General features: G+C 43.5%; 3 protein-coding genes across 3 annotated transcripts in view; 2 read left to right on the top strand and 1 right to left on the bottom strand.

Annotated features, from left to right (window-relative positions):
- The first annotated feature begins 322 nt into the window (after positions 1 to 322).
- LOC114244485 (uncharacterized) lies at positions 323 to 11,807 on the top strand. Its single transcript, XM_089736521.1, has 5 exons — positions 323 to 443; positions 3,525 to 5,612; positions 5,652 to 5,927; positions 5,979 to 6,692; positions 6,759 to 11,807. The coding sequence occupies exons 1-5, from the start codon at positions 437 to 439 to the stop codon at positions 11,534 to 11,536; spliced, it is 7,863 nt and encodes a 2,620-aa protein (XP_089592647.1). The 5' UTR covers positions 323 to 436; the 3' UTR covers positions 11,537 to 11,807.
- A 5,477-nt stretch (positions 11,808 to 17,284) lies between these two features.
- On the bottom strand, positions 17,285 to 19,354 carry IIM1 (insect intestinal mucin). Its single transcript, XM_089736517.1, has 3 exons — positions 19,216 to 19,354; positions 18,046 to 18,806; positions 17,285 to 17,550 (listed from the first exon to the last, which is right to left on the bottom strand). The coding sequence occupies exons 1-3, from the start codon at positions 19,220 to 19,222 to the stop codon at positions 17,449 to 17,451; spliced, it is 870 nt and encodes a 289-aa protein (XP_089592643.1). The 5' UTR covers positions 19,223 to 19,354; the 3' UTR covers positions 17,285 to 17,448.
- A 1,880-nt stretch (positions 19,355 to 21,234) lies between these two features.
- LOC114244507 (voltage-dependent calcium channel subunit alpha-2/delta-3) overlaps positions 21,235 to 26,736 on the top strand; it is a 36,012-nt gene continuing 30,510 nt past the window's right edge. The window contains exons 1-5 of the mRNA XM_089736505.1: positions 21,235 to 22,033; positions 22,236 to 22,500; positions 23,280 to 23,448; positions 24,408 to 24,539; positions 26,386 to 26,666. Coding sequence (XP_089592631.1) covers positions 21,771 to 22,033; positions 22,236 to 22,500; positions 23,280 to 23,448; positions 24,408 to 24,539; positions 26,386 to 26,666 — 1,110 coding nt within the window. The 5' untranslated portion in view covers positions 21,235 to 21,770. The remainder of the gene's footprint in view (positions 22,034 to 22,235; positions 22,501 to 23,279; positions 23,449 to 24,407; positions 24,540 to 26,385; positions 26,667 to 26,736) is intronic.

Below are 26,736 nucleotides of genomic sequence, written 5' to 3' on the forward strand. Positions count from 1 at the left end.
TTCAAATATCTGATGTGCATATTATAATCTGATCCAATCTGATCGGTATATAATGTTATAAAAAAATATCCTAAAATTATTGAGGTGCAATTCAGGGAATTTTTTTCAGGACGTACCCTTCCAAATGCATTTTGGAAGTATGTTCTCTTACTCCTAGTTTTATTGCGTGCGAATTGTGAAGTTTTTATTGACTCACGTACGAAAATTTGATTAACACTGCATTGAAGTATGGCCTTTGTCATAATTACGACTTATCGTCATATTTTAATTTCTCAGAAATCGCTTCTCAATCAGTGTTTTGTTTTAATCAAACCGATTATCAGTAGTGAATAAATTTAAATCAGTAGGAACGTATAAATAATGTGCAATCAATTATTAAGCTATCAGTTTCTGTGCAACATCGCAAACTTTACTACTAGTGGATAGTGCTAATTAAATGAAAGGTGAGTTTTAAGTGTGAATTCTCTAGCACTACTGGAGTGATTAAAAGTGATTAAAAATAAATAAAAAATGCTTTAAACAAAAAAAAAATTACCAACAAAACCGGATATGATATGTGTTAATAGCAGAGGAGCCCACGATGCTAATTGGGGATTTACTCGAGCCGCATAGAGACCTATTGGGTTGCAAAGTTAGTTAATAAAAAAAGGGTGCGTGTATGTGTACTTATGTACGCGCGTAAGAAGTTATACTTTAATTATAACTAGTCAGGTCATAAGTATTGTCACACAGTAAAAACTTTTCTGTTAGAATGCTGGCCACAAAAAAGTTTATTGAATTCGAATTTCGAATTGTTCATGAAAATAAAAATGTATACTTTTAGAATTTTACTCATTTTTAAATATAGAGTGGACGCTTAAAGAAGACCGTGTTGCTGTTATTGCGTTGCATCGTTGCGGTTACGAGCCAATTCAAATTTTTAACATACTGAAAAATTTGAATATAACCAAAAGATTCGTTTATCGTACCATCAAACGATACAATGAAGACTCTAGTGTAGATGACAGGTCAAGAAGTGGTCGCCCTCGGTCTGTTAGGACTCCAGCAGTGATAAAAGCTGTGAAGGCGCGAATTCAAAGAAATCCCAAACGTAAGCAGAAACTGTTGGCCCTTCAGATGGGGTTAAGCAGAACCACGGTGAAAAGGGTGTTAAATGAAGACTTAGGGCTTCGGGCATATCGAAGAAAAACAGGACATCGTTTGAATGCTCGTCTAATGGACCTGAGACTGAAGAGACGCCGCGCTTTGTTGAAGCGGTACGCGGGAATAAAATATCGGGAAATTCTTTTTTCGGATGAAAAAATTTTTACCGTAGAAGAGAGCTACAACAAACAAAATGATAAGGTGTACGCACACAGTAGTGAAGAAGCGAGCAACGGTATTCCGCGTGTCCAACGAGGTCATTTTCCATCCTCGCTCATGGTATGGTTGGGAGTTTCTTATTGGGGCTTAACAGAGGTACATTTTTGTGAGAAAGGTGTAAAAACGAATGCAGTTGTGTATCAAAATACAGTCCTGACGAACCTTGTGGAACCTGTTTCTCATACCATGTTCAATAACAGGCACTGGGTATTCCAACAAGATTCGGCGCCAGCTCATAGAGCGAAGAGCACACAAGACTGGCTGGCGGCGCGTGAAATCGACTTCATCCGGCACGAAGACTGGCCCTCCTCCAGTCCAGATTTGAATCTGTTAGATTACAAGATATGGCAACACTTGGAGGAAAAGGCGTGCTCAAAGCCTCATCCCAATTTGGAGTCACTCAAGACATCCTTGATTAAGGCAGCCACCGATATTGACATGGACCTCGTTCGTGCTGCGATAGACGACTGGCCGCGCAGATTGAAGGCCTGTATTCAAAATCACGGAGGTCATTTTGAATAAACTTTAGTGTCATAAGAATCTATGTTTTGTTAAGTTCATTTTGGTATATGAATGGTTACATAATGAAAAAACTTGTTTCAATTATTTTACATTAAACATGTGACAGAATTTATGACCTGACTAGGTATATATATTTTTTTTAAATATTAAATATTTAATAATAAATACTTAACTTTAATAATATTTAGTATGCATTATATTAAATAATAATTTTGTCATTTATATTACTAAAAAATGAATGCTAATAACCCTTTTTTTTACGAGTGTACATGCGCGAAAGTTCACCTGTGGCTATTCAGACTCGCCAAGTTACGTCGCTCGTATTGTAATGAGCGATTTAGTGGGCAACTTCATTCTGTTAATTTTGTGTCACGGTGTGCGCGCATCGTAAAATTTCACTCTCATCAATTTTTCATAACGCGCCTAAAGAAGTATAACTTCAAAAATGATATACATATCTATACTAATATTATAAAGAGGAAAGATTTGTTTGTTTGTTTGTTTCGAATAGGCTCCGAAACTACTGGACCGATTTGAAAAATTCTTTTCCCATTAGAAGCCGACATTGTCCCTGATGAACATACGCTACTTTTTTTTTTTTTGGTTTCATGTGTGTTTTAATGTTTCCGAAGCGAAGCGAGGGCGGGTCGCTAGTAATCTATATCTTTACATCGGTGGGATGAGCGGGTATAGATTTTCAAAAATGTAAAAAAAAAAAGTTACATAAACATACTCAAGCGGGTCAGATATTAAAAGTATCCATGTCCTATGTATGTATTTTTAATAATGTACGTATGTTAGTCTGATCGTTTGCTTGATGGGGTGGTGGTACGTAAAGGCCACTCCGCAACCGTACCGCGTTTGTTCTCGGCGACTCTACCCTACGATCTGTAAGCGGAGTAAAATGTCCCTTCGGAACAAGGTGACACTTTACAAAAATTGCATAAGGCCCGTCATGACTTACGCGAGTGCGGTGTTCGCTCACGCGGCCTGCACACTCACGTCAATAATTATTAATAATTATCCGTCGGAGCTCAGTGGTTCGTCAACTTACACGACGGCCTAGGCCTCGTTTTTTTTTTTTAATTGCCGACGAGCATAGACCCCTCTGATGGTGAGTGTTTACCATCGTCCATGGACGTAAGCAATGCCAGGGGCAGAGCCAAGCCGCTGCCTACCGTTAAATCCGAAAACATATGAAATCAGCGTCGGATTGTTACTTCGACAAGAAAATGCGTCATGATAATCGCCTTATTATTGCCGCCGCTGACAATCGTCAAATCCTTATCACGCAGGAGCCAGTCACCGTTAACGCCCTAGACACGTCCTTACAGATTTAATAACTCTTGCATTAGACGCCTTCAGCGCTAACTCTAAGAGCAGGCTTAGGGAGCCCAGTATTTTTTACTAATCTGATCCTTTACTTACTTTACGGATAGCCAATGTATATGAGGCTCATATTTGGTGGATTTACTTAGCCGGGTACAAGGTATCCCCCCCTGTATAATAATCATTATATTATTATTACCTAAGTATAAAATTTAAAAAATATTATGTAAGGAAAAAAGGATTATGATAAAACTAAAACTAATATCAACGGTTGAAGGTTTGCAAAATTAATTATTGTTTTTTTTTTTCAGGTACATTGCTCACATTGCTCTGTGCAATATTCTTTGCACAGGGGCGTGAGTTTTTAGGTAGCGATGGCAGATTAGTATGCAACTGCGATCCCGAAGAAGCAAACAACATTTGCAGTGCATTAGGCTCTGCAAATCTGCATGTAGCGCACGAACGTTGTGACAAATTCTACAAATGCGCCAATAGAAAGCCTGTTCCATTTTGTTGTTCTGAAGGACTCTTCTACAATCCGGTCATCGAAGTGTGCGATTGGCCTCACAACGTTGATTGTGGAAATAGAATAACAAATCAAGTTCACAATCGCACCGAATGTAACGACAATGAAGGCGATTGGGAAGGTGAAGACGACGGCAATGAAAATGAAAACACTTGCGACTGGGCCCCTAGTGATGTGCCATCACTTTGTGCCCTCCCAGCTAATAATGGTGGTCTCGTTCCGCACGAAAATTGCAATCAATTTTATCAGTGTGCGCACGGAAGGCCAGTGGCACAAACTTGTGCCGGCAATCTTCTATTCGATACTTGCGCTAGGCGTTGTGATTACCCTCACAATGTAAAGTGCGGAAACCGGGCTATCCCTGAAAAGGATGAAAACCCTGGTAACAATGAGAGTAAGGAAAGCGATGACAATGAGCAGACTTGTAATTGCGATCCAGCGGAGGCACCAGAGATTTGTGCGCGACCTGGGTCTGATAGTATTCTCATAGCTCATGAAATTTGCCATAAATTTTACATTTGTCTTCACGGTCGTCCAAGGCCTATGGTTTGTAATAACAATCTTTTATTTAACCCTTATACAAACCAATGTGATTGGCCGCATAATGTTGAATGTGGTGACAGACTACTTTGTAATTGCGAAGATGGAAATAACGATAAAGAATGTGATGAAACCAAAAGTGAAGAAAGCAGCCCTGGCGATGATGGGCCTGGCGATGATGGATCTGGTGGTGGAGGTGGAGGCGGCGGTGGCGGTGGTGGTGGCGGCGGAGGCGGAGGTGGAGGTGGAGGTGGTGGAGGAGGTGGTGGTGGCGGAGGTGGCTCTTGCAACTGCGACCCCGGTGAAGCCCCAAGTATTTGCGCTGCCGACGGTTCTGATGGTGTTTTAATCGCTCACGAATATTGCAATAAGTTCTATAAATGTGACCATGGCCTACCAGTAGCATTGAAGTGCCCAGGAAATCTACTTTATGATCCGCATCTAGAAAGATGCGAATGGCCGGATACTGTTGATTGTGGAGACAGAATAATTCCCGATCCAGAAGACGGAGACAATGGCGGCGATCATGGATCTGGTGGTGGTGGAGGAGGCGGCGGTGGTGGTGGTGGCGGCGGCGGAGGCGGAGGTGGAGGTGGTGGAGGTGGCGGAGGAGGTGGCGGTGGCGGAGGTGGCTCTTGCAACTGCGACCCCGGTGAAGCCCCAAGTATTTGCGCTGCCGACGGTTCTGATGGTGTTTTAATCGCTCACGAATATTGCAATAAGTTCTATAAATGTGACCATGGACTACCAGTAGCATTGAAGTGCCCAGGAAATCTACTTTATGATCCGCATCTAGAAAGATGCGAATGGCCTGATACTGTTGATTGTGGAGATAGAATAATTCCAGATCCAGAAGACGGAGACAATGGCGGCGATGATGGATCTGGTGGTGGTGGAGGAGGTGGTGGTGGTGGTGGTGGCGGCGGTGGAGGCGGAGGCGGAGGCGGAGGTGGAGGCGGAGGCGGAGGCGGAGGTGGAGGTGGTGGAGGTGGCGGAGGAGGTGGCGGTGGCGGAGGTGGCTCTTGCAACTGCGACCCCGGTGAAGCCCCAAGTATTTGCGCTGCCGACGGTTCTGATGGTGTTTTAATCGCTCACGAATATTGCAATAAGTTCTATAAATGTGACCATGGACTACCAGTAGCATTGAAGTGCCCAGGAAATCTACTTTATGATCCGCATCTAGAAAGATGCGAATGGCCTGATACTGTTGATTGTGGAGATAGAATAATTCCCGATCCAGAAGACGGAGACAATGGCGGCGATGATGGATCTGGTGGTGGTGGAGGAGGCGGCGGTGGTGGTGGTGGTGGAGGCGGAGGTGGAGGTGGAGGTGGTGGAGGAGGTGGTGGTGGTGGAGGAGTTGGTGGTGGAGGAGGTGGTGGTGGCGGAGGTGGCTCTTGCAACTGCGACCCCGGTGAAGCCCCAAGTATTTGCGCTGCCGACGGTTCTGATGGTGTTTTAATCGCTCACGAATATTGCAATAAGTTCTATAAATGTGCCCATGGACTACCAGTAGCATTGAAGTGCCCAGGAAATCTACTTTATGATCCGCATCTAGAAAGATGCGAATGGCCTGATACTGTTGATTGTGGAGACAGAATAATTCCCGATCCAGAAGACGGAGACAATGGCGGCGATGATGGATCTGGTGGTGGTGGAGGAGGTGGTGGTGGTGGTGGTGGCGGCGGCGGAGGCGGAGGCGGAGGCGGAGGTGGAGGCGGAGGCGGAGGCGGAGGTGGAGGTGGTGGAGGTGGCGGAGGAGGTGGCGGTGGCGGAGGTGGCTCTTGCAACTGCGACCCCGGTGAAGCCCCAAGTATTTGCGCTGCCGACGGTTCTGATGGTGTTTTAATCGCTCACGAATATTGCAATAAGTTCTATAAATGTGACCATGGACTACCAGTAGCATTGAAGTGCCCAGGAAATCTACTTTATGATCCGCATCTAGAAAGATGCGAATGGCCTGATACTGTTGATTGTGGAGATAGAATAATTCCCGATCCAGAAGACGGAGACAATGGCGGCGATGATGGATCTGGTGGTGGTGGAGGAGGCGGCGGTGGTGGTGGCGGTGGAGGCGGAGGTGGAGGTGGAGGTGGTGGAGGAGGTGGTGGTGGTGGAGGAGGTGGTGGTGGAGGAGGTGGTGGTGGCGGAGGTGGCTCTTGCAACTGCGACCCCGGTGAAGCCCCAAGTATTTGCGCTGCCGACGGTTCTGATGGTGTTTTAATCGCTCACGAATATTGCAATAAGTTCTATAAATGTGCCCATGGACTACCAGTAGCATTGAAGTGCCCAGGAAATCTACTTTATGATCCGCATCTAGAAAGATGCGAATGGCCTGATACTGTTGATTGTGGAGACAGAATAATTCCCGATCCAGAAGACGGAGACAATGGCGGCGATGATGGATCTGGTGGTGGTGGAGGAGGTGGCGGTGGTGGTGGTGGCGGCGGCGGAGGCGGAGGCGGAGGCGGAGGCGGAGGCGGAGGCGGAGGCGGAGGCGGAGGCGGAGGCGGAGGTGGAGGTGGAGGTGGTGGAGGAGGTGGTGGTGGCGGAGGTGGCTCTTGCAACTGCGACCCCGGTGAAGCCCCAAGTATTTGCGCTGCCGACGGTTCTGATGGTGTTTTAATCGCTCACGAATATTGCAATAAGTTCTATAAATGTGACCATGGACTACCAGTAGCATTGAAGTGCCCAGGAAATCTACTTTATGATCCGCATCTAGAAAGATGCGAATGGCCTGATACTGTTGATTGTGGAGACAGAATAATTCCCGATCCAGAAGACGGAGACAATGGCGGCGATGATGGATCTGGTGGTGGTGGAGGAGGTGGCGGTGGTGGTGGTGGCGGCGGCGGAGGCGGAGGCGGAGGCGGAGGCGGAGGCGGAGGCGGAGGCGGAGGCGGAGGCGGAGGCGGAGGTGGAGGTGGTGGAGGTGGTGGAGGTGGCGGAGGAGGTGGCGGTGGCGGAGGTGGCTCTTGCAACTGCGACCCCGGTGAAGCCCCAAGTATTTGCGCTGCCGACGGTTCTGATGGTGTTTTAATCGCTCACGAATATTGCAATAAGTTCTATAAATGTGACCATGGACTACCAGTAGCATTGAAGTGCCCAGGAAATCTACTTTATGATCCGCATCTAGAAAGATGCGAATGGCCTGATACTGTCGATTGTGGAGACAGAATAATTCCCGATCCAGAAGACGGAGACAATGGCGGCGATGATGGATCTGGTGGTGGTGGAGGAGGCGGTGGTGGCGATGGTGGTGGCGGCGGAGGCGGAGGTGGAGGTGGAGGTGGAGGCGGAGGTGGAGGTGGTGGAGGTGGCGGAGGAGGTGGAGGTGGCGGAGGAGGTGGCGGTGGCGGAGGTGGCTCTTGCAACTGCGACCCCGGTGAAGCCCCAAGTATTTGCGCTGCCGACGGTTCTGATGGTGTTTTAATCGCTCACGAATATTGCAATAAGTTCTATAAATGTGCCCATGGACTACCAGTAGCATTGAAGTGCCCAGGAAATCTACTTTATGATCCGCATCTAGAAAGATGCGAATGGCCTGATACTGTTGATTGTGGAGACAGAATAATTCCCGATCCAGAAGACGGAGACAATGGCGGCGATGATGGATCTGGTGGTGGTGGAGGAGGCGGTGGTGGCGATGGTGGTGGCGGCGGAGGCGGAGGTGGAGGTGGAGGTGGAGGCGGAGGTGGAGGTGGTGGAGGTGGCGGAGGAGGTGGAGGTGGCGGAGGAGGTGGCGGTGGCGGAGGTGGCTCTTGCAACTGCGACCCCGGTGAAGCCCCAAGTATTTGCGCTGCCGACGGTTCTGATGGTGTTTTAATCGCTCACGAATATTGCAATAAGTTCTATAAATGTGCCCATGGACTACCAGTAGCATTGAAGTGCCCAGGAAATCTACTTTATGATCCGCATCTAGAAAGATGCGAATGGCCTGATACTGTTGATTGTGGAGACAGAATAATTCCCGATCCAGAAGACGGAGACAATGGCGGCGATGATGGATCTGGTGGTGGTGGAGGAGGCGGCGATGGTGGTAGTGGCGGCGGCGGAGGTGGCGGCGGAGGCGGAGGCGGAGGCGGAGGTGGAGGTGATGGAGGTGGCGGAGGAGGTGGCGGTGGGGGAGGTGGCTCTTGCAACTGCGACCCCGGTGAAGCCCCAAGTATTTGCGCTGCCGACGGTTCTGATGGTGTTTTAATCGCTCACGAATATTGCAATAAGTTCTATAAATGTGACCATGGACTACCAGTAGCATTGAAGTGCCCAGGAAATCTACTTTATGATCCGCATCTAGAAAGATGCGAATGGCCTGATACTGTTGATTGTGGAGACAGAATAATTCCCGATCCAGAAGATGGAGACAATGGCGGCGATGATGGATCTGGTGGTGGTGGAGGAGGCGGCGGTGGTGGTGGTGGCGGCGGCGGAGGCGGAGGCGGAGGTGGAGGTGGTGGAGGTGGCGGAGGAGGTGGCGGTGGGGGAGGTGGCTCTTGCAACTGCGACCCCGGTGATGCCCCAAGTATTTGCGCTGCCGACGGTTCTGATGGTGTTTTAATCGCTCACGAATATTGCAATAAGTTCTATAAATGTGACCATGGACTACCAGTAGCATTGAAGTGCCCAGGAAATCTACTTTATGATCCGCATCTAGAAAGATGCGAATGGCCTGATACTGTCGATTGTGGAGACAGAATAATTCCCGATCCAGAAGACGGAGACAATGGCGGCGATGATGGATCTGGTGGTGGTGGAGGAGGCGGTAGTGGCGGTGGTGGTGGCGGCGGAGGCGGAGGTGGAGGTGGAGGTGGAGGCGGAGGTGGAGGTGGTGGAGATGGCGGAGGAGGTGGCGGTGGCGGAGGTGGCTCTTGCAACTGCGACCCCGGTGAAGCCCCAAGTATTTGCGCTGCCGACGGTTCTGATGGTGTTTTAATCGCTCACGAATATTGCAATAATTTCTATAAATGTGCCCATGGACTACCAGTAGCATTGAAGTGCCCAGGAAATCTACTTTATGATCCGCATCTAGAAAGATGCGAATGGCCTGATACTGTCGATTGTGGAGACAGAATAATTCCCGATCCAGAAGACGGAGACAATGGCGGCGATGATGGATCTGGTGGTGGTGGAGGAGGCGGTAGTGGCGGTGGTGGTGGCGGCGGAGGCGGAGGTGGAGGTGGAGGTGGAGGCGGAGGTGGAGGTGGTGGAGATGGCGGAGGAGGTGGCGGTGGCGGAGGTGGCTCTTGCAACTGCGACCCCGGTGAAGCCCCAAGTATTTGCGCTGCCGACGGTTCTGATGGTGTTTTAATCGCTCACGAATATTGCAATAATTTCTATAAATGTGCCCATGGACTACCAGTAGCATTGAAGTGCCCAGGAAATCTACTTTATGATCCGCATCTAGAAAGATGCGAATGGCCTGATACTGTCGATTGTGGAGACAGAATAATTCCCGATCCAGAAGACGGAGACAATGGCGGCGATGATGGATCTGGTGGTGGTGGAGGAGGCGGCGGTGGTGGTAGTGGCGGCGGCGGAGGCGGCGGAGGCGGAGGCGGAGGTGGAGGTGGTGGAGGTGGCGGAGGAGGTGGCGGTGGGGGAGGTGGCTCTTGCAACTGCGACCCCAGTGAAGCCCCAAGTATTTGCGCTGCCGACGGTTCTGATGGTGTTTTAATCGCTCACGAATATTGCAATAAGTTCTATAAATGTGACCATGGACTACCAGAAGCATTGAAGTGCCCAGGAAATCTACTTTATGATCCGCATCTAGAAAGATGCGAATGGCCTGATACTGTTGATTGTGGAGACAGAATAATTCCCGATCCAGAAGACGGAGACAATGGCGGCGATGATGGATCTGGTGGTGGTGGAGGAGGCGGAGGTGGAGGTGGAGGTGGAGGTGGAGGTGGAGGTGGAGGTGGAGGTGGAGGTGGAGGTGGAGGTGGTGGTGGCGGAGGTGGGTCTTGCAACTGCGACCCCAGTGAAGCCCCAAGTATTTGCGCTGCCGACGGTTCTGATGGTGTTTTAATCGCTCACGAATATTGCAATAAGTTCTATAAATGTGACCATGGACTACCAGAAGCATTGAAGTGCCCAGGAAATCTACTTTATGATCCGCATCTAGAAAGATGCGAATGGCCTGATACTGTTGATTGTGGAGACAGAATAATACCTGATTGCAATGAAGAAGACGGCAGTGGAGGTGGAGGAGGTGGTGGTGGCGGCGGAGGTGGAGGTGGTGGAGGCTCTTGCAACTGCAATCCCAGCGAAGCCCCAAGTGTTTGTGCTGCTGAAGGATCTGACAGTATCCTAATAGCACACGAACATTGCAATAAGTTCTATAAATGTTTCAATAAGCTACCGGTTCCTTTAAATTGCCCTGAAGACCTTCTTTATGATCCACACTTAGAAAGATGCGAATGGCCTGGTACTGTTGAATGTGGAGATAGAATAATTCCTGATAAGAGTGATGATCTTAACTTGTGTATTATAAAAGAACCGAATGATGTTAACAACAACACCAACGCTAGCCCCAGTGAAGTAAAAGCTATTTGTGCAAGAGGTAATGCAGAAGGCACGTTCGTTCCTCATGAAAATTGCAATCAATTCTATACGTGCTCAAATGGTATTCCCGTTACTTTGACTTGTCCGAGCACTCTACTCTATAACTTGCTTACCGAAAAATGTGATTGGCCACGCTACGTTGATTGTGGAGATAGAAAGCTCCAGGGAGACAACGGTAACGGAAACAACAAAGACGAAGATACAACAGCTGTGATCTGCTCGAAAAAAGAATCCGAAGGCGTTTTAGTGGCTCACGAAGATTGCGATAAATTTTACATGTGCTCATCTGGAAATCCCATAACTCTTAAATGTCCTTCGAACTTATTCTTTAGCCCAATCACCCAAACTTGTGAATGGTCCAAGAATGTCGAATGTGGCACTAGAGTCGTTCCAGTCGAGGAAAACGTCAATACTGGTCCTTGTAACTGTGATCCGAAACAGGCATTATCTTTATGTGCTCAAGAAGGTTCGAACGGCAAACTTGTAGCCCATAATGTCTGTAGCCACTATCACATGTGCGTCAGCGGTAAAACATTATCATTCGCTTGTCCGTCTAATCTTTTCTATGATCCTCAAAAGGAACGATGCGATTTTCCTGCTAATGTCAGCTGCGAAGGCCGTGTTGCACCAGTGTTCCTACCTCCACTTAACAAACATTTGGAAGCACGACAAAATATCAGACACTACTTTTAAAGGGCTCTATGAAAAACTTCTTGCAAAATTTTAATCGTTCATTTTAAATTAAAATTATGTTACATCTCATTAGTCTATAAATATTAGTTTGTTGGCAAGACTGTGAGATATTTAACGAAATTCTTTAAGCGATGAAGTTAGTACAATGTTAATATATATCATTAATATATAACATTAATAAGATATAAAATTAATAATTCGGTCCTGTTTCACTCCTTTATCGAAATTATTATTATATTATTAAGTATTTTAATAAAACATAAAAAAATAATTAATTTGTTTAATTTCAAATTCTTCTTCCGATTTTCAGTGCTCTGCTTGAAATGTCATTTCCTCTTTGTTTAGAACTTTGTATTATTCTACTTTCCTGAATTAACACGCTACTAAGTGTAAATGTTTAAATAATTTCGAAAATGATTATTGTAAAAATATGAAAACCGGTTAGTTATTCGAAACTCCTCTGGAACCACCCTTTTAGAAATACCGAATTGATTTCCAATGGCTTGTTGTCCGACCGCTGGCAGAACATGTACATTCCAACCTTAGCTCCAAAATCAGGGCAAAATTTAAAAACCCATCCTAAATTGACAAAGTGATTGATTTCTCAATAATTTTTTAACCGGCCAAGTTTTTTTTTTTTTAAACTCAATGTGCTCTCCAAGCCCTACAGTCCTATAGATCAGGATCTGCCCCAGGTACGCATAATTTCAGCGGTTCGATCTTAATAGTCAAATAGACAAGACGTAGATAATTTTATCATGCCCTTCAGATCGGAACTCGATTTGTTAAAACAGATAAAAAAACGTTTTTTTTTATTTTTTTCAAATCTAGACTATATATCATATTGAACGAACTAAACTAAAAAAAGTACCTTTTATTCGTAATAAAATCAAGGTTTTAAAGATGACTAAAAACCTTTTTTCTTTATCAGTTTCAATGTGAAAATTATGGATTATTTCCAACACAAAGATTAGTCGATTCTTTATTATAAAAGATATCAAAAGATTCTATCAATGTGAATAATCACCAGGTGCGCACATTCATTTGATAATAAAATAATACATTACTCTTATCAATCTAAGTACATTAATTATATAAATGCGTAAATTCGTATGAGGGTTTGAGTGTTTACGCAAAATCACGTTGACACGGTGGAAGGGAATTCAATAAAACTTTCCACAAAGATAGTTCGTCGCATAGGATACGTTTTTTCGTGCTAAATGACATGACTGGGCAACGCCAGGTATATAGATATCTGCTATTATAGATACAACAAACAGCATGTTTAATACTATTCTTTCATTTTACGCGTCAACGGTTCTTCAAATTGGCCGGCAGTCTATATTCTAAAGATGACAGAAGCAATACTTTATCGGAAGAAAATAAACTTGTTACATTCATTCTACATTGTAAATTTAATGCAGGTAAAACTGCTGCGCGTGTCTAATATACCTAAAGATATGTACTAGTAAATGGTACATAAAAATTGAATGAAAAAAGCTACAAGGGCATTTTTTTTTATTGCTTAGATGGGTGGACGAGCTCACAGCCCACTTAATGTTAAGTGGTTACTGGAGCCCATAGACATTACAACGTAAATGCGCCACCCACCTTGAGATAAGTTCTAAGGTCTCAGTATAGTTACAAATGATTCCGAAATTGGACATCGCTCGAAATATCGACCCCAAGTATCCCAATATTCTTGGAAGGTTGCAGGGATACTCCTTGGAATTGCGTCACCGGGACAAATGGGTCCTTCTTCGCAGTGAACGCGCAAACTTGTGTCTTCAACTGGTTGAATTGAACTAAGTTCACAATTCACTCGGAGACTCGCCCCAGAGAGTTCTCCACTTCAGGCACAAGTTTTGATCGTCTCGCTAGCACCACGCTCCGGGAGGGACTCCATGGCCGTTTTTTAAATTTATTAAATTTATCTTATAGACATACATAACTAAATAAAATATTACCATAATATGATTTATCTTCACGTAATTACGGATCCTCCCGATCCATTAACGGTGCTTCTAGGTACCTCAAGCACCGGTCACCGTCTTCGCCGAATCTGTCACTTGTGAGGAAGGGCTCCACGAGTAAATTAACCCATAGACACAGCCCACTGAGCTTCAGGCTATCAGAATAGGTAGGAAAAAAATAATGATTTACCATATATTACGTAAGAATGTGGAGTGTTATAAGTAGAGCCTTTTTTTTTTTGGTCAGGAGGAAATCGCCGGACTTCCGTCCTCCACTGGGGATGGAGGGCGGGGCATGTCAGAGTCGGACTGACTAAAGCCTCCTGTCGCTCAACAACCAACGTCCAAACCTCGCATGAGACAGAACTCATGAAGAGGCAAAGGGGGGAAAGCGAAGCGTTTAGTGCGGAGCACATCTCTTCCATCACCCTCCCCCTCGGGACGCCGGACCGGCGGTCGTCGGTGCCACGACCACCAGCCCTCTCGGTCGGCAGGCTATCCGAAGCCCGCCTAGATGGCGCCGGTTAGAGTGAGCTATCCTACGGAATACCCCGCTGGACCAGTGGGGGTCGAGGATAGCCGGCCTTCCATCACCCGGATGCTCTTGCGTAAAACGCGTGCAGAGCAGCTTGCACGTCGTCTTCTTAGGCCCCCCTCGCCGGTCCCTAGATCGACATGTGAGGGGGACCCGAAACAATTAGAGAGCCAGGACTTGGGCGAGATCCGCCTCCATGGCCCCCGCTCGACGGCGGCGGGATTGTGCGTCTCTCACGCGCCCCGCCACCTCCTTCTGCGAGATGGTGCACTCGCAGAAGTCGAGCATCGCCTTCCACGACTCGTCGTCGCCGAGCATCGATGCTACAACACTCAGTATCAACAAGTCGTTTCCTATTTTTGCGACGAGGACACGGCGCCACCCCTCCCATGCGGGGCAGGCAACGAGCGTGTGCTCCGCCGTGTCCAAGTCGCAACCACAATGGTGGCACTCTGCCGTCGGCTCGGCTCCGATCCGGTGCAGGAACTTACCGAAGCAACCATGCGTAAGTAGAGCCTATAGACAATCTAAAATCGTCACCTCGGGATATAAAGTGAAAATCTCAATAGTTCTATAATTAGGACATGTTAGCGTCTGAGGAGACCATAACGCCCGAATGCTTCGTGACAATGAAAGGAGGAATGGTGGGTGCCATATGTATTCAGCACACAGGAAGGACTTAGAAGGAAGAAGTAATTCAAGAAAGGATCTTTTCATTGTTATCGTCGGGCAAACGAGAGTACGGGACAAATCTGGCATTAAGTGTTACCAAAACCCATTGATTTCACCATGTAAAGAAAACACGCGAATTAATGCAATTTGCGCCTTTATTTCGTGACCGTATTTAATTTTATAACTAAACTATAAAACTGCTATTATCTCGTTATCAGAGATATATATAACAATAATGTAAAATCATATGAGTTAATACGTCAAATAGATTCATTGTATCAATTCCGGTTTGTGAATGGAGTTGCAGATTCCTCGTAGTCTTATCAAATAATTCGAAACATTTGAAAATTCTCCTTATTACAAATATAATATAATTAAGATTCATACTGTTACCGGTGACATTTGTTTTTTTTATAAGTTCGAAATAGCGATAGCAAATTGTTCGACTTATCTTTCAGTGCGTAATCACTTTTCCGTATTCAACATGACGGATCACACAGCACTGATTGAAGATTATATAGAAGAAGTACTTAGCCTAATTGAATATTATTTTAATCTACATATAAAAATTAAACCGCTAAATTCATAAATTTATGTATTTACTAGCCCTACTCGCATGCTTCGCTGGGCATTTAAAATTAACATTATTATTTATTGTCATTATTATCAGGGAGTCCAACACATATAAATATTAGCCTATCCATTAAGTCTTGTACATGTATTTCCTAAATGGATACCAAGTTTCAAGTCAATCGGATGCATGGTATGGAAGCTCTTATTTTTTTTATTTTTTTTTTATTGCTTAGATGGGAATGGGTCGACATCGACAGCTACCTCAGTGACGGATTGGTTAGGGTTAGGTATGCCGGAGAGGAGAGCAGTAGGAAAACCACTAAAGGGTGCGTTCAGGGCTCGATAGGGGGACCTATCCTATGGAACCTTGTAAAATTGGAAAATTGTATTAGATAGGTAGACAAATTGTATTAGCATAAGAAATATAACCTGAAAAAAAAAAAGAGACCATTATGCAAAAATTGAAACGATCTATAAAAATAGATGTGTAAGCTTTAGGATTGTAAGACTGTACGCAAAAATTAAGTAAAAACTCCCGATCCATAGCCCTTACATTAGGTAAAAATAAAAATAAATAAATAAATTCAAACGTAATATTAAGAGCCATGTCAACGACATGGGAAAAAAATTGTGAAGGCAAAATTGGAGGCTTTAGCTGGTTGGAGTCCAGCGCTGCCCGAGCCCGGGTAGTGCTGGGTCCATGATGGGTTTTCCCTCCTGTTTTACCTGTAAATAAAAAATAAATAAAAAAATGGAGAAGCTCGCGAATCTTCAGCCTGCCTTGGTCTTGTTCCCGCTGCTCCTACACGGACCTCATACGGTACAGCAGACGGTCTCTAAGCTAAAAAAGCTAGGGCCGCTAAGCTAAGGCGGAGATAAGGCGGACTCAAACTGGGGGAGAAGAGGGAAGATCCCTCCGAGTTTGACTAAAAACATTAACCATGGATATCTTCATAAGTATGGATTTCCTCGGTGTTGGAATGATTCAGGGGATAAGCCCTCTACCTTCCCCACCAACTCCCCGCCCTAAAAATCGATGGACCATAAAGGAAAGTTTAACTCTTCGGTTTTCATGAATTGTAGTAATTTCGCGTATTTCTTTTATTGCTTCAATGGCTGGACACGGCCCACCTGATGTTAAGTGGTTACCGGATCTCATAGACATCTACAACGTAAATACCGCCACCCACCTTGAGACATGAGTTCTAATGCCGGCCACTGACATGCGCGCAAATATTCGTACATTGTACGAATTTTTGCACGCATGTGAAGGGCCGTCAAACATTCTGCATCGTTCGCATACTCAATTTGCGAACCCGTTTGCGCTTCCTCCTACACTTGTTTACGAATGTCTCACGAATTTCTCCTCCTTTTTAATTCGTCAATAGAACATTGAAAAGAAAAAGAGTTTTTAATTCTTTCCCAGACATCATTAACAGCCATGCTGTTTTTATGGGATTTCTTTTGATGAAGATACGCTACACAGTAGACGTCACGAACTATGAAAATGGCGTATAGTATACGTCCGTTACCTTCGCAATCGTCGGCGCTACTGGGCAAGCGAATGTGTGGGAAACTACGCGAAGGTCCGAGGTTCGCGCGCTTTGATGTCTGTTAAAAAACCGACACAGCTTGGAGAAACGAATGCAGCGAAAACTTTGCATAATCATTCGCAAATGTCGTCCTACACTTGTGGGTTTGCGTATTCGTGCGCATGTGAGTGACCGGTGTAAGGCCTCACTTTTAACCACGGCGCCACGCTCTTCAAACCGAAACGCATTACTGCTTCACGGCACAAATAGGCAGGGTGATGGTATCTACCCGTGCGGACTCACAAGACGTCCTACCAGCAGTCATTCCGCAAATTATAATTTTGCGGGTATGATTTGTAGGTATGATTTATAGGTTTGATTTGCGTATATTATATTCATAACTTGAAAACGTAATCAAATAATAAAAGTGAGAAATAAAAACTGGCATAGTTTACGTACTGTATTTATTTACAAATATCTCAGTTTAATTTCTTAAAACTATATAATAAAATCATCTAATAGGAACATGTGAAATAAATAAACCAAAACATTGTTTGGTGCATTTAATAAAAGGGAATCAACGTTCGTCGAATATCAAGATTGTCGTCTTGCGGGAGCATTCTTCGTTTACAGATTGACGGATACTTCGACCTCACTAATCATTCTCCTGGCCACGGCGTTTTTGTCGAAAGATGATGCACAGCCTGCGTCCCAAGGCCAGTCGCAAACCTATTAATAAAATATTAAAGTTAAGACACAGCAATTCGAACCATAATGAAATAAATTTAAACAATATCGCCCCTGTTTCTCGTAAAATTTTCTCTAACTGTTCTATAACAATATACATTCTTTACTTTTAATTAATATTTTGTATTACGTAAAATCTTTTCTTTGCGTGTTGTACCAAAATGTAATTAATTTGACTCCGAGAATTTTTAGTAACTTAACTTTTTTGTTTTTTATTGGTTAGATAGGTGGACGAGCTCACAGCCCACCTGGTGTTAAGTGGTTACTGGAGCCCATAAACATCAACGACGTAAATGCGCCACCCACCTTGAGATATCAGTTCTAAGGTCTCAGTATAGTTACAACGGCTGCCCCACCCTTCAGACCGAAACGCATTACTGCTTCACGGCAGAAATAGGCAGGGTGGTGATACCTACCCGTGCGGACTCACAAGAGGTCCTACAACCAGTAATAAGATTTTTACAAACATGTATTTACCTGGATGACTTTGTTGAAGTGTAATGTGCTAGGGCAATGTCTCAAGACTTTTCTTCCCCAAACACAATAATAGAATAGATTGCAGTTTCCTTCATGGGGCAGTAGCCAGTGAATATGAGGGTTAACTGGGCAACCATTTTCAAGGAAATCAATTTCGGGTTTTTCTGGTTCAGGTTCCGGCGTGGGAGCTACCGTTGGCGCAGCCGTCGTAGTTGGAGGCTCAGTATCCGGTTCCTGGGTAGTTGTAGGAGCTTGTGTTGTGGTCGTCGGAACTTCAGTTGTAGTTGTAGGAGCTAAAGTAGTAGTTGTAGGAGCTTGTGTTGTGGTTGTCGGAACTTCAGTTGTAGTTGTAGGAGCTAAAGTAGGAGTTGTAGGAGCTTGTGTTGTGGTTGTCGTAACTTCAGCTGTAGTTGTCTCAGTAGTTGTTGGTATTGGAGTTGTTATGGGAGCTTCAGTTTCGCGATTTGTCGTCGTTTCAGGAACAAGAGTTGTAGGTGTAGGTGACGCTGTAGTCGTATCAGCTGGGTCTATCCTGTCACCACAATCGACGTTTTCGGGCCAGTCGCACTGCCAAGTTTTAAGATTGAAGTACAAATTCCCGTAGCACACCATCTCGACCGGTTGGCCGAAGGTGCATTTGTAAAATTTGTTGCATTGCGGGTGAGGCAAAAGTAATTCTATTTCCCAGTTCTCAGCTTGTTCAGGGGGACACAGGTTTTCGGCCCGCGCCAAAGCAACTGCTGCCAATATCAATGCTAATCCTGGAACGAAATAATTTCTTTAAAAATATTGCCTTGTGAATCTTTAGTTTTACGAACACAATTTTTTACTTTTTTTTTATTGCTTCTATGGGTGGACGAGCTCACAGTCCACCTGGTGTTAAGTGGTTACTGGAACCCATAGACATCTACAACGTAAATGCGCTACCCACCTCGAGATATAAGTTCTAAGGTCTCAAGTATAGTTACAACGGCTGCCTCACCTTTCAAACCGAAACGCATTACTGCTCCACGGCAGAAATAGGCAGGGTGGTGGTACCTACCCGCGCAGACTCACAAGAGGTCCTACCACCAGTAAATTCACTTCACCAATCACATCACATTCACTATATTATATTCGTTTGCCTGATGATACCTGAAATTTAAAATAGTTAAACAAACCAAACATTACCTCTCATTGTCGAAATCAAAAGTTAAATGACATGAAATCGTTCAGCAATAGAAGTTATTTATACTCGCAGTAAATAATCGAATAAAGTTTCTTAATCTAAGAGATGAGTGGGACCGCACTAATTATTTTTCTCTTTATCGGCGCTGACATGCGATTCTCTTATCAAATAATGTACTGATAAATTGCAATACAATAATTGCTAAAAGTTGTGATTTTAATTGCTTTTAAACATAATGTAATTCTTATATTTCCATGTTCAATACAATATGTAATGGATTAGATTTCATTACGATGATCTACAATCTATACATAGAAAGAAAATAAGTCGTGATAAACGAGTTAAAAATTTAACGCTTCGGTACATAAGAGCGTTTGGGAAATTACGTCGAGTATTTTCGTCGTCTATTCCACAGATTCTAAAGAGAGTCTTCAATCAGCGCGTCCTGCCTGTCATGACATATGGAGCCCAAGCGTGGACACTCACGGTTGGGCTGGCCCACAAGTTTAAAGTCACTCAGTGAGCTATGGAGAGGGCTATGCTTGGAGTTTCACTGAAGGATCGAATCCGGAACGAGATGATCCAACAGAGAACCAAAGTTAACGATATACTGGTGGTAGGACCTCTTGTGAGTTCGCACGGGTAGGTTTTTTTTTTTTTTATTTTTTTTTTTTATTGCTTAGATGTGTGGACGAGCTCACAGCCCACCTGGTGTTAAGTGGTTACTGGAGCCCATAGACATCTACAACGTAAATGCGCCACCCACCTTGAGATATAAGTTCTAAGGTCTCAATTATAGTTACAACGGCTGCCCCACCCTTCAAACCGAAACGCATTACTGCTTCACGGCAGAAATAGGCAGGGTGGTGGTACCTACCCGTGCGGACTCACAAGAGGTCCTACCACCAGTAATTACGCAAATTATAATTTTGCGGGTTTCATTTCTATTACACGATGTTATTCCTTCACCGTGGAAATCAATCGTGAACATTTGTTGAGTACGTATTTCATTACAAAAATTGGTACCCGCCAGCGGGATTCGAACATCGATGCATCGCTAAACACGAATGTACCGGACGTCTTATCCGTTAGGCCACGACGACTTCATCACCACTCTGCCTATTTCTGCCGAGAAGCAGTAATGCGTTTCGGTTTGAAGGCTGGGGCAGCCGTTGTAGCTATACTGAGACATTAGAACTCATATCTCAAGGTGGGTGGCGACATTTACGTTGTAGATGTCTACGGGCTCCAGTAACCACTTAACACCGGGTGAGCTGTGAGCTCGTCCACCCATCTTAGCATTAAAAAAACAACAAAAAAAACATAGCACAGCAGATTAGCTGAATTGGCAATAGGCTGGCCATATTAGCCGGACAATCGATATCGCTTTTACTGGTGGTAGGACCTCTTGTGAGTCCGCACGGGTAGGTACCACCACCCTGCCTATTTCTGCCGTGAAGCAGTAATGCGTTTCGGTTTGAAGGGTGGGGCAGCCGTTGTAACTATAATTGAGACCTTAGAACTTATATCTCAAGGTGGGTGGCGCATTTACGTTGTAGATGTCTATGGGCTCCAGTAACCACTTAACACCAGGTGGGCTGTGAGCTCGTCCATTCATCTAAGCAATAAAAAAAAAAAAAAAAAAATAAAAAAAATAACCGTTGGGGTAAACGCGTACTTGAGTGGCACCGCGAATTGACAAACGAAGTGCAGGATGCCCTCAGGCTTGGTGGAGTGATGATTTGTGCAGGGTGGCAAGCAGGAGCTGTATGAGACAAGCCAAGGTTCGTGCTCACTGGCGAGCAGTTGGAGAAGCCTATGTCTAGCAGTGGACTACTATAGGCTGATGATGATGACATGATTTAAAGTCGTCATGGCCTAAAATCTAAATGATAAGACGTTCGGTGCATTCGTATCTTACGATGCATGGGTGTACGAATCCCGCGGGTAACAATTTTTCTATTGAAATAAATACGTAGGTACTTAATGTTAACGATTGACTTCCACGGTGAAGGAATAACATTGTGTAATAAAAATCAAACCCGCAAAATTATAATTTGCGTCATTACTAGTGGTAGGACCTCTTGTGAATTTCTGCCGAGAAGCAGTAATGCGTTTCGGTTTGAAGGGTCGGGCAGCCGTTGTAACTATACTGAGACCTTAGAACTCCTATCTCGAGGTGGCTGGTGGCATTTACGTTGTAGATGTCTATGGGCTCCGGTAACCACTTATTGTCAGGTGGGCCGTGACCTCGTCCTCCCATCTAAGCAATAAAAAAAATTAAAAAAATAAAAGCTTCCATTACTAACATATTTAAGTTAATGCGTACAAAAAATAAGTAGGACATACAGACGTCACTACGATTTTGTTATTTTGGCAGAGGGGTCGGCGGGAAATTGGTTCAAGGCGCCAGGATGTCGGGAGCCGTTGGGCGCCAGACAGGGGCGCCCAGGAGGCTGCAGTTGTCCACAGACCGCCCGCTCTAAACCACGCGAATTTTCAAAACATTGCAATGTTACGCGCGAGAAAACATTGACGAATTCAAAAAAGTATCAACATGAAAATTAAGCTAATCGTATCGATTTTACTAACAACTATACTCATTCGATCAACTGAATCTGTAAAACATAAAAATGTACTTCAAAATAGAACTGTTGCCGAAGTGAAAAATAGTCTCGAGAAACACGAGGACGCTCTGTCCGAAGTGCTCAAGCACAAAACCGGAGTTAACCCGATAAAAATTACTAATGTAACTCAAGTGAAAATTAAGCCTTTCGTCAAGAAAGAAAAAAAGATTCTAAGAATGATTTCAACGAAATCGTAAGTACATTAAGTACTTGATACATATTAATTCAATTAGAACAATGATTCACCATATTACATAGAATTTAATACTTTTAAATCACGCTTTAGTTTATTTAAAAAGACAAATTCAAAACCATGTTGATGACGATACGAATATAATATTTCAGTCATGCTTAATCACCGAATTAATTTAAATATTTTCATTCCGTATTTGAAGGATCGAAAATTGGGCGCAAAGGCTCTCCGAAGTATTCTTCGAGATCGAAAGCAAGCTTGTTAAGCGAGAGGAACTATTGAGCGCATTTAGCGATGCTATGATGGTAGCTCGCAACGGAACCGCCCTCGTGAACAAGGCTGCAGACGCCTTAGAAGACTTGTTAACAAGAAGAGTCAAAGCCGCCGAAAATATAATGCGCAAAGCTGAAGAATTAGATAAGGACGAAACACCTCCGCCTGACAATTACGTTTTTGACCATAGCGTGGTGAGTTTATATATGCATATGTACATACATATATCGCCCATACGGTCCTATAAATTGAACTGAGTATGAGAAAATACATTTTTTAATAGTTATATCAGTGAGATGTTTGCTTTTACTGATGAAGTTTAAAATTTTAGTATAAATATTATCGTTTTTATTCCTTTAGTCTAGCAGAACTATATATTTAATAAGATGTTGAATTTTCCAAAAACTGAAAAGTTACATAATTTGCATATGTGACGTTATTGCACCGTATGTGCGATATATAAATATTATAATATTACTATATTACAGAAAAAAGCAATTAGTCTTTTATTGTTTATTCATTCTAAAATATTCCATATCATTATAAAACAACATTTAAAGCCCTTAATCTCATTTGAAATTAATATTTTAAACAGTATTATTATATAATGCAAAACTTACCTACCTACTTTCTTTATTGAATGACAGACAGGTCAATGATTCAGCCTATGATTTTTTTTTATAAACTGAAGTGTTTTAAAGGCTTTAAATACTAACAACTACTACTTTTCTTTACATATATAAATGTAGTTATATATACGTAGGTTTATATTATGTGTGTACGTAGCTGCTAAAAAAAAGAAGCAGGTGTTACTACGACTTTCTTACGAAGCTTCCATAATAGAAATTAGTTCTCATTATTAATTATATAAAATAATTAAATTTGAACGCTGAATCGTTGACATTATACAAAATACTGAATTTTTTCAATTTCTTGATTAAAATGTATATGGTTGAACGGTTTCTCTTAAAAGGATTTAGATAAAATTAAGGAGAAGAAGATACCCAATCAGAAAGGCTGGTTCATGCCACAGAACTGTACTAATTTACAAAAGGTGCCCTTGAACGAGAGTAATCATTTCGATGGCAAAGTATCACTCCAGACGTCCAGTGTTTACGTTTCACTTGAGGTTTTTGAATGCGGTAATACCTCTGCATTTTCTAATCCATAGTATTTTATTTTATTTCTTTATTGATTAGATGGGTGGACGAGCTCACAGCCCACCCAGTCTTAAGTGGTTACTGGAGCCCATAGATATCTACAACGTAAATGACGTGAAGACTTTCGAATAATAACAATAAACTTACAATAGTGGATCACTTTTATTTTATGCTATGTTATCATGGACAAATCACTGAACTGATTCTGACGAAATTCGGTACGAGGAATGAAGTCTGGCAAACTTTTCAAAACTTTTCAAAGAACGATATTTATATACACATAACATAGTTATATAACAAGAATTTTCTAATGAATACTTTCTTTTAACGTATAACGCATAAAGCGATAGCAAACAACACGAGAAGAAATTCGTCAAGATAGGATTTTTTATTTATTTAATAACCTTATGCTCTCCTGGTGGCTACCGGGGTCCCTAGGCTTGATATAGTAAATACTGCAAACCCACTATGAGCTGTCTAGCTTTGTGAACCTGAACGCATTACTGCTACCCAACCGGTCATCGTTCTCATCGAACCCGTCGCTTGCCACGAAGGGCTCGACGAGTCAATTAACCCTCAGACACAGCCCACTGAGTTTCTCGCCGGATCTTCTCAGTGCATCGCGTTTCCGATCCGGTGGTAGATTCTGCGAAGCACTGCTCTGCACGGCTCTTGCTAGAGTTCGTGTTAGCAACGTCATCAGATTTGAGCCCCGTGAGCTCACCTACTACTACCTACCTACCTACTACCTACTACACACTCAAAAGTTAAGGAAGACTATCAGCTTAGGTAGGAAAAAAAAAAGCTACGCACCAAATCAGGCGGGCACATAAAGTAATCAATAGTACTATAAAAAGTTACTTAATTAATACGAACATTTATCTAATTCAGAATTTTAGATAAAAAAAAAGTTATTTTAAGTTTAAAAAAACATATTTTAGATCCTAAGGTTATGAAACATATATATTGGACGGAAGGGTTATTGTCGACATTCAAAAAGAATTACGCGCAGGACGCGACCACGGACTTTCAGTATTTCTGTAGTGCTAAAGGATTCTTACGACACTACCCAGGTGAGTTATGTAATAAAAATATTTATTGCTTTACTAGCTGACCCGGCAGACTTCGTAGTGCCTCAATCGATAAATAAAAGACCTAAACGTTTGTATAAAATAAACTTAACACAAACAAAAGGAATCCGTCCGACGGGGGACACATCAAAGTAAAACACAAAATTGTTATTTTTATTTAATTCCGAGCATTTTCATATTTATCTACCTTTTAAACCTTCTCTGGACTTCCACAAATAATTCAAGACCAAAATTAGCCAATTAGCCAGTCCAGCCGTTCTCGAGCTTTAACGAGACTAACGAACAGCAATTCATTTTTATATATAAAGATTATTAAAATCAATGTTAATACAGGAACGTAGGATTTATTTTCGAAAATCTTATAGTTCCTACAATAATTTCCAATTACTCCACTACTCATTAAAACGCGTTTCATAATGTCTCTAGTGAGGGCCGTCTTGAACCGTTTGTTATTTATGAATCGCATTGGGATAAATGTTTGAGAATATGCCATAAAAATGAATGAATCATAAAAATATTATATACTAGCGACCCGCCCTCGCTTCGCTTCGGAAACATTAAAACACACATGAAACAAAAAAAAAATTAAAAAAAGTAGCCTATGTTCATCAGGGACAATGTCGGCTTCTAATGGAAAAATAATTTTTCAAATCGGTCCAGTAGTTTCGGAGCCTATTCGAAACAAACAAACAAACAAATCTTTCCTCTTTATAATATTAGTATAGATAACATTTTATAATTACAATTGACAGAGAGCGCATTGTAGCTCTCCAGACATTTTGTTTTTATGGGCCTATTGGGTGAATATTGGGTTTTATGAATGTTTCATACCAGATCCTGTGGACCGACCTGTTTGACAGTCGTCGTGGCCTAAAGGATAAGACGTCCGGTGCATTCGTTATTGCGATGCACCGGTGTTCGAATCCCGCAGGCGGGTACCAATTTTTCTAATGAAATACGTACTCAACAAATGTTCACGATTGACTTCCACGGTGAAGGAATAACATCGTGTAATAAAAATCAAACCCGCAAAATTATAATTTGCGTAATCACTGGTGGTAGGACCTATTGTGAGTCCGCACGGGTAGGTACCACCGCCCTGCCTATTTCTGCCGTGAAGCAATAATGCGTTTCGGTTTGAAGGGTGGGGTAGCCGTTGTAACTATACTGAGACCTTAGAACTTATATCTCAAGGTGGGTGGCGCATTTACGTTGTAGATGTCTATGGGCTCCAGTAACCACTTAACACCAGGTGGGCTGTGAGCTCGTCTACCCATCTAAGCAATAAAAAATAAAAAAACGAACGGTAAGCAATCGACGTCGTTACGGATCCTCCCGATCCATTAACGGTGCCTTTAGATACCAAAAGCACCGGTCACCGTCCTCACCGAACCCGTCGCTTGTGATGAAGGGCTCGACGAGTAAATTAACCCATAGACACAGACCACTGAGTTTCTCGCCGGATCTTCTCAATGGGTCGTGTTTCCGATCCGGTGGTAGATTCTGCGAAGCACTTCTCTTGCTAGAGCCAGTGTTAGCAACAGCTTTGGTTTGAGTTCCAAAAGCTCACCTACATACTAGGGTTTAGTAATATTTGGTTGGGTTCTTCAATAAAATACTGATCATATATTAAGCATTTATTGCACACCTTGCTTAGCTGGCGGTAGGCGAACGACTGCCCTCGCAGGAGCGTCGCCCGACATCGCACATACATACACGTCATATTGCAATATGCAACATTGCATATTATCTACACTACAAGGGTAATGCTGATATAGCCTCTCAAGGCGGTCAGCATAGGTAGGAAAAAAAAAGTTTTTGTCGGTAGCTGCTTTATGGGACGACATGCACCAGCTCAAGTTGAATACGGACGACGTGTACGACTGTCGGCTGCGATCGTGGTACGTGAGCGCCGGCGGAGCGCCCCGCGACGTGCTCGTGTTGCTGGACGCCTCGGGCTCCATGAACGGCTCCTCGAACCAGGTCATCGCTGAGGAGTTCACTTTGGCTCTGCTGAGCGCTCTCACAGATGACGATCAAGTCAACGTCTTATACTTCAATGAGAACGTTTATTCGCTTATCCAGTGCTTCAATCAGAAAATGGTTCCGGTGAGGAGACTGCGTATAACTTTTACATTTTTATATCGAATGATTTTTGATTATTGAGAAGCTAAAAAAT

This window comes from Bombyx mandarina, chromosome 21 (genome assembly GCF_030267445.1).
Source record: "Bombyx mandarina strain Sakado chromosome 21, ASM3026744v2".
Lineage (NCBI taxonomy): Eukaryota > Metazoa > Arthropoda > Insecta > Lepidoptera > Bombycidae > Bombyx > Bombyx mandarina.

Excerpts from the sequence above, each read along its gene's own strand:
- LOC114244485 (XM_089736521.1), top strand. Across the intron at positions 5,613-5,651 it reads CGGAGGTGGAGGTGGAGGTG|GAGGTGGTGGTGGCGGAGGT; the intron begins GTGGAGGAGGTG and ends TTGGTGGTGGAG. Across the intron at positions 6,693-6,758 it reads CGGCGATGATGGATCTGGTG|GCGGAGGCGGAGGCGGAGGC; the intron begins GTGGTGGAGGAG and ends GCGGAGGCGGAG.
- IIM1 (XM_089736517.1), bottom strand. Across the intron at positions 17,551-18,045 it reads ACTTCAACAAAGTCATCCAG|GTTTGCGACTGGCCTTGGGA; the intron begins GTAAATACATGT and ends TTTTATTAATAG.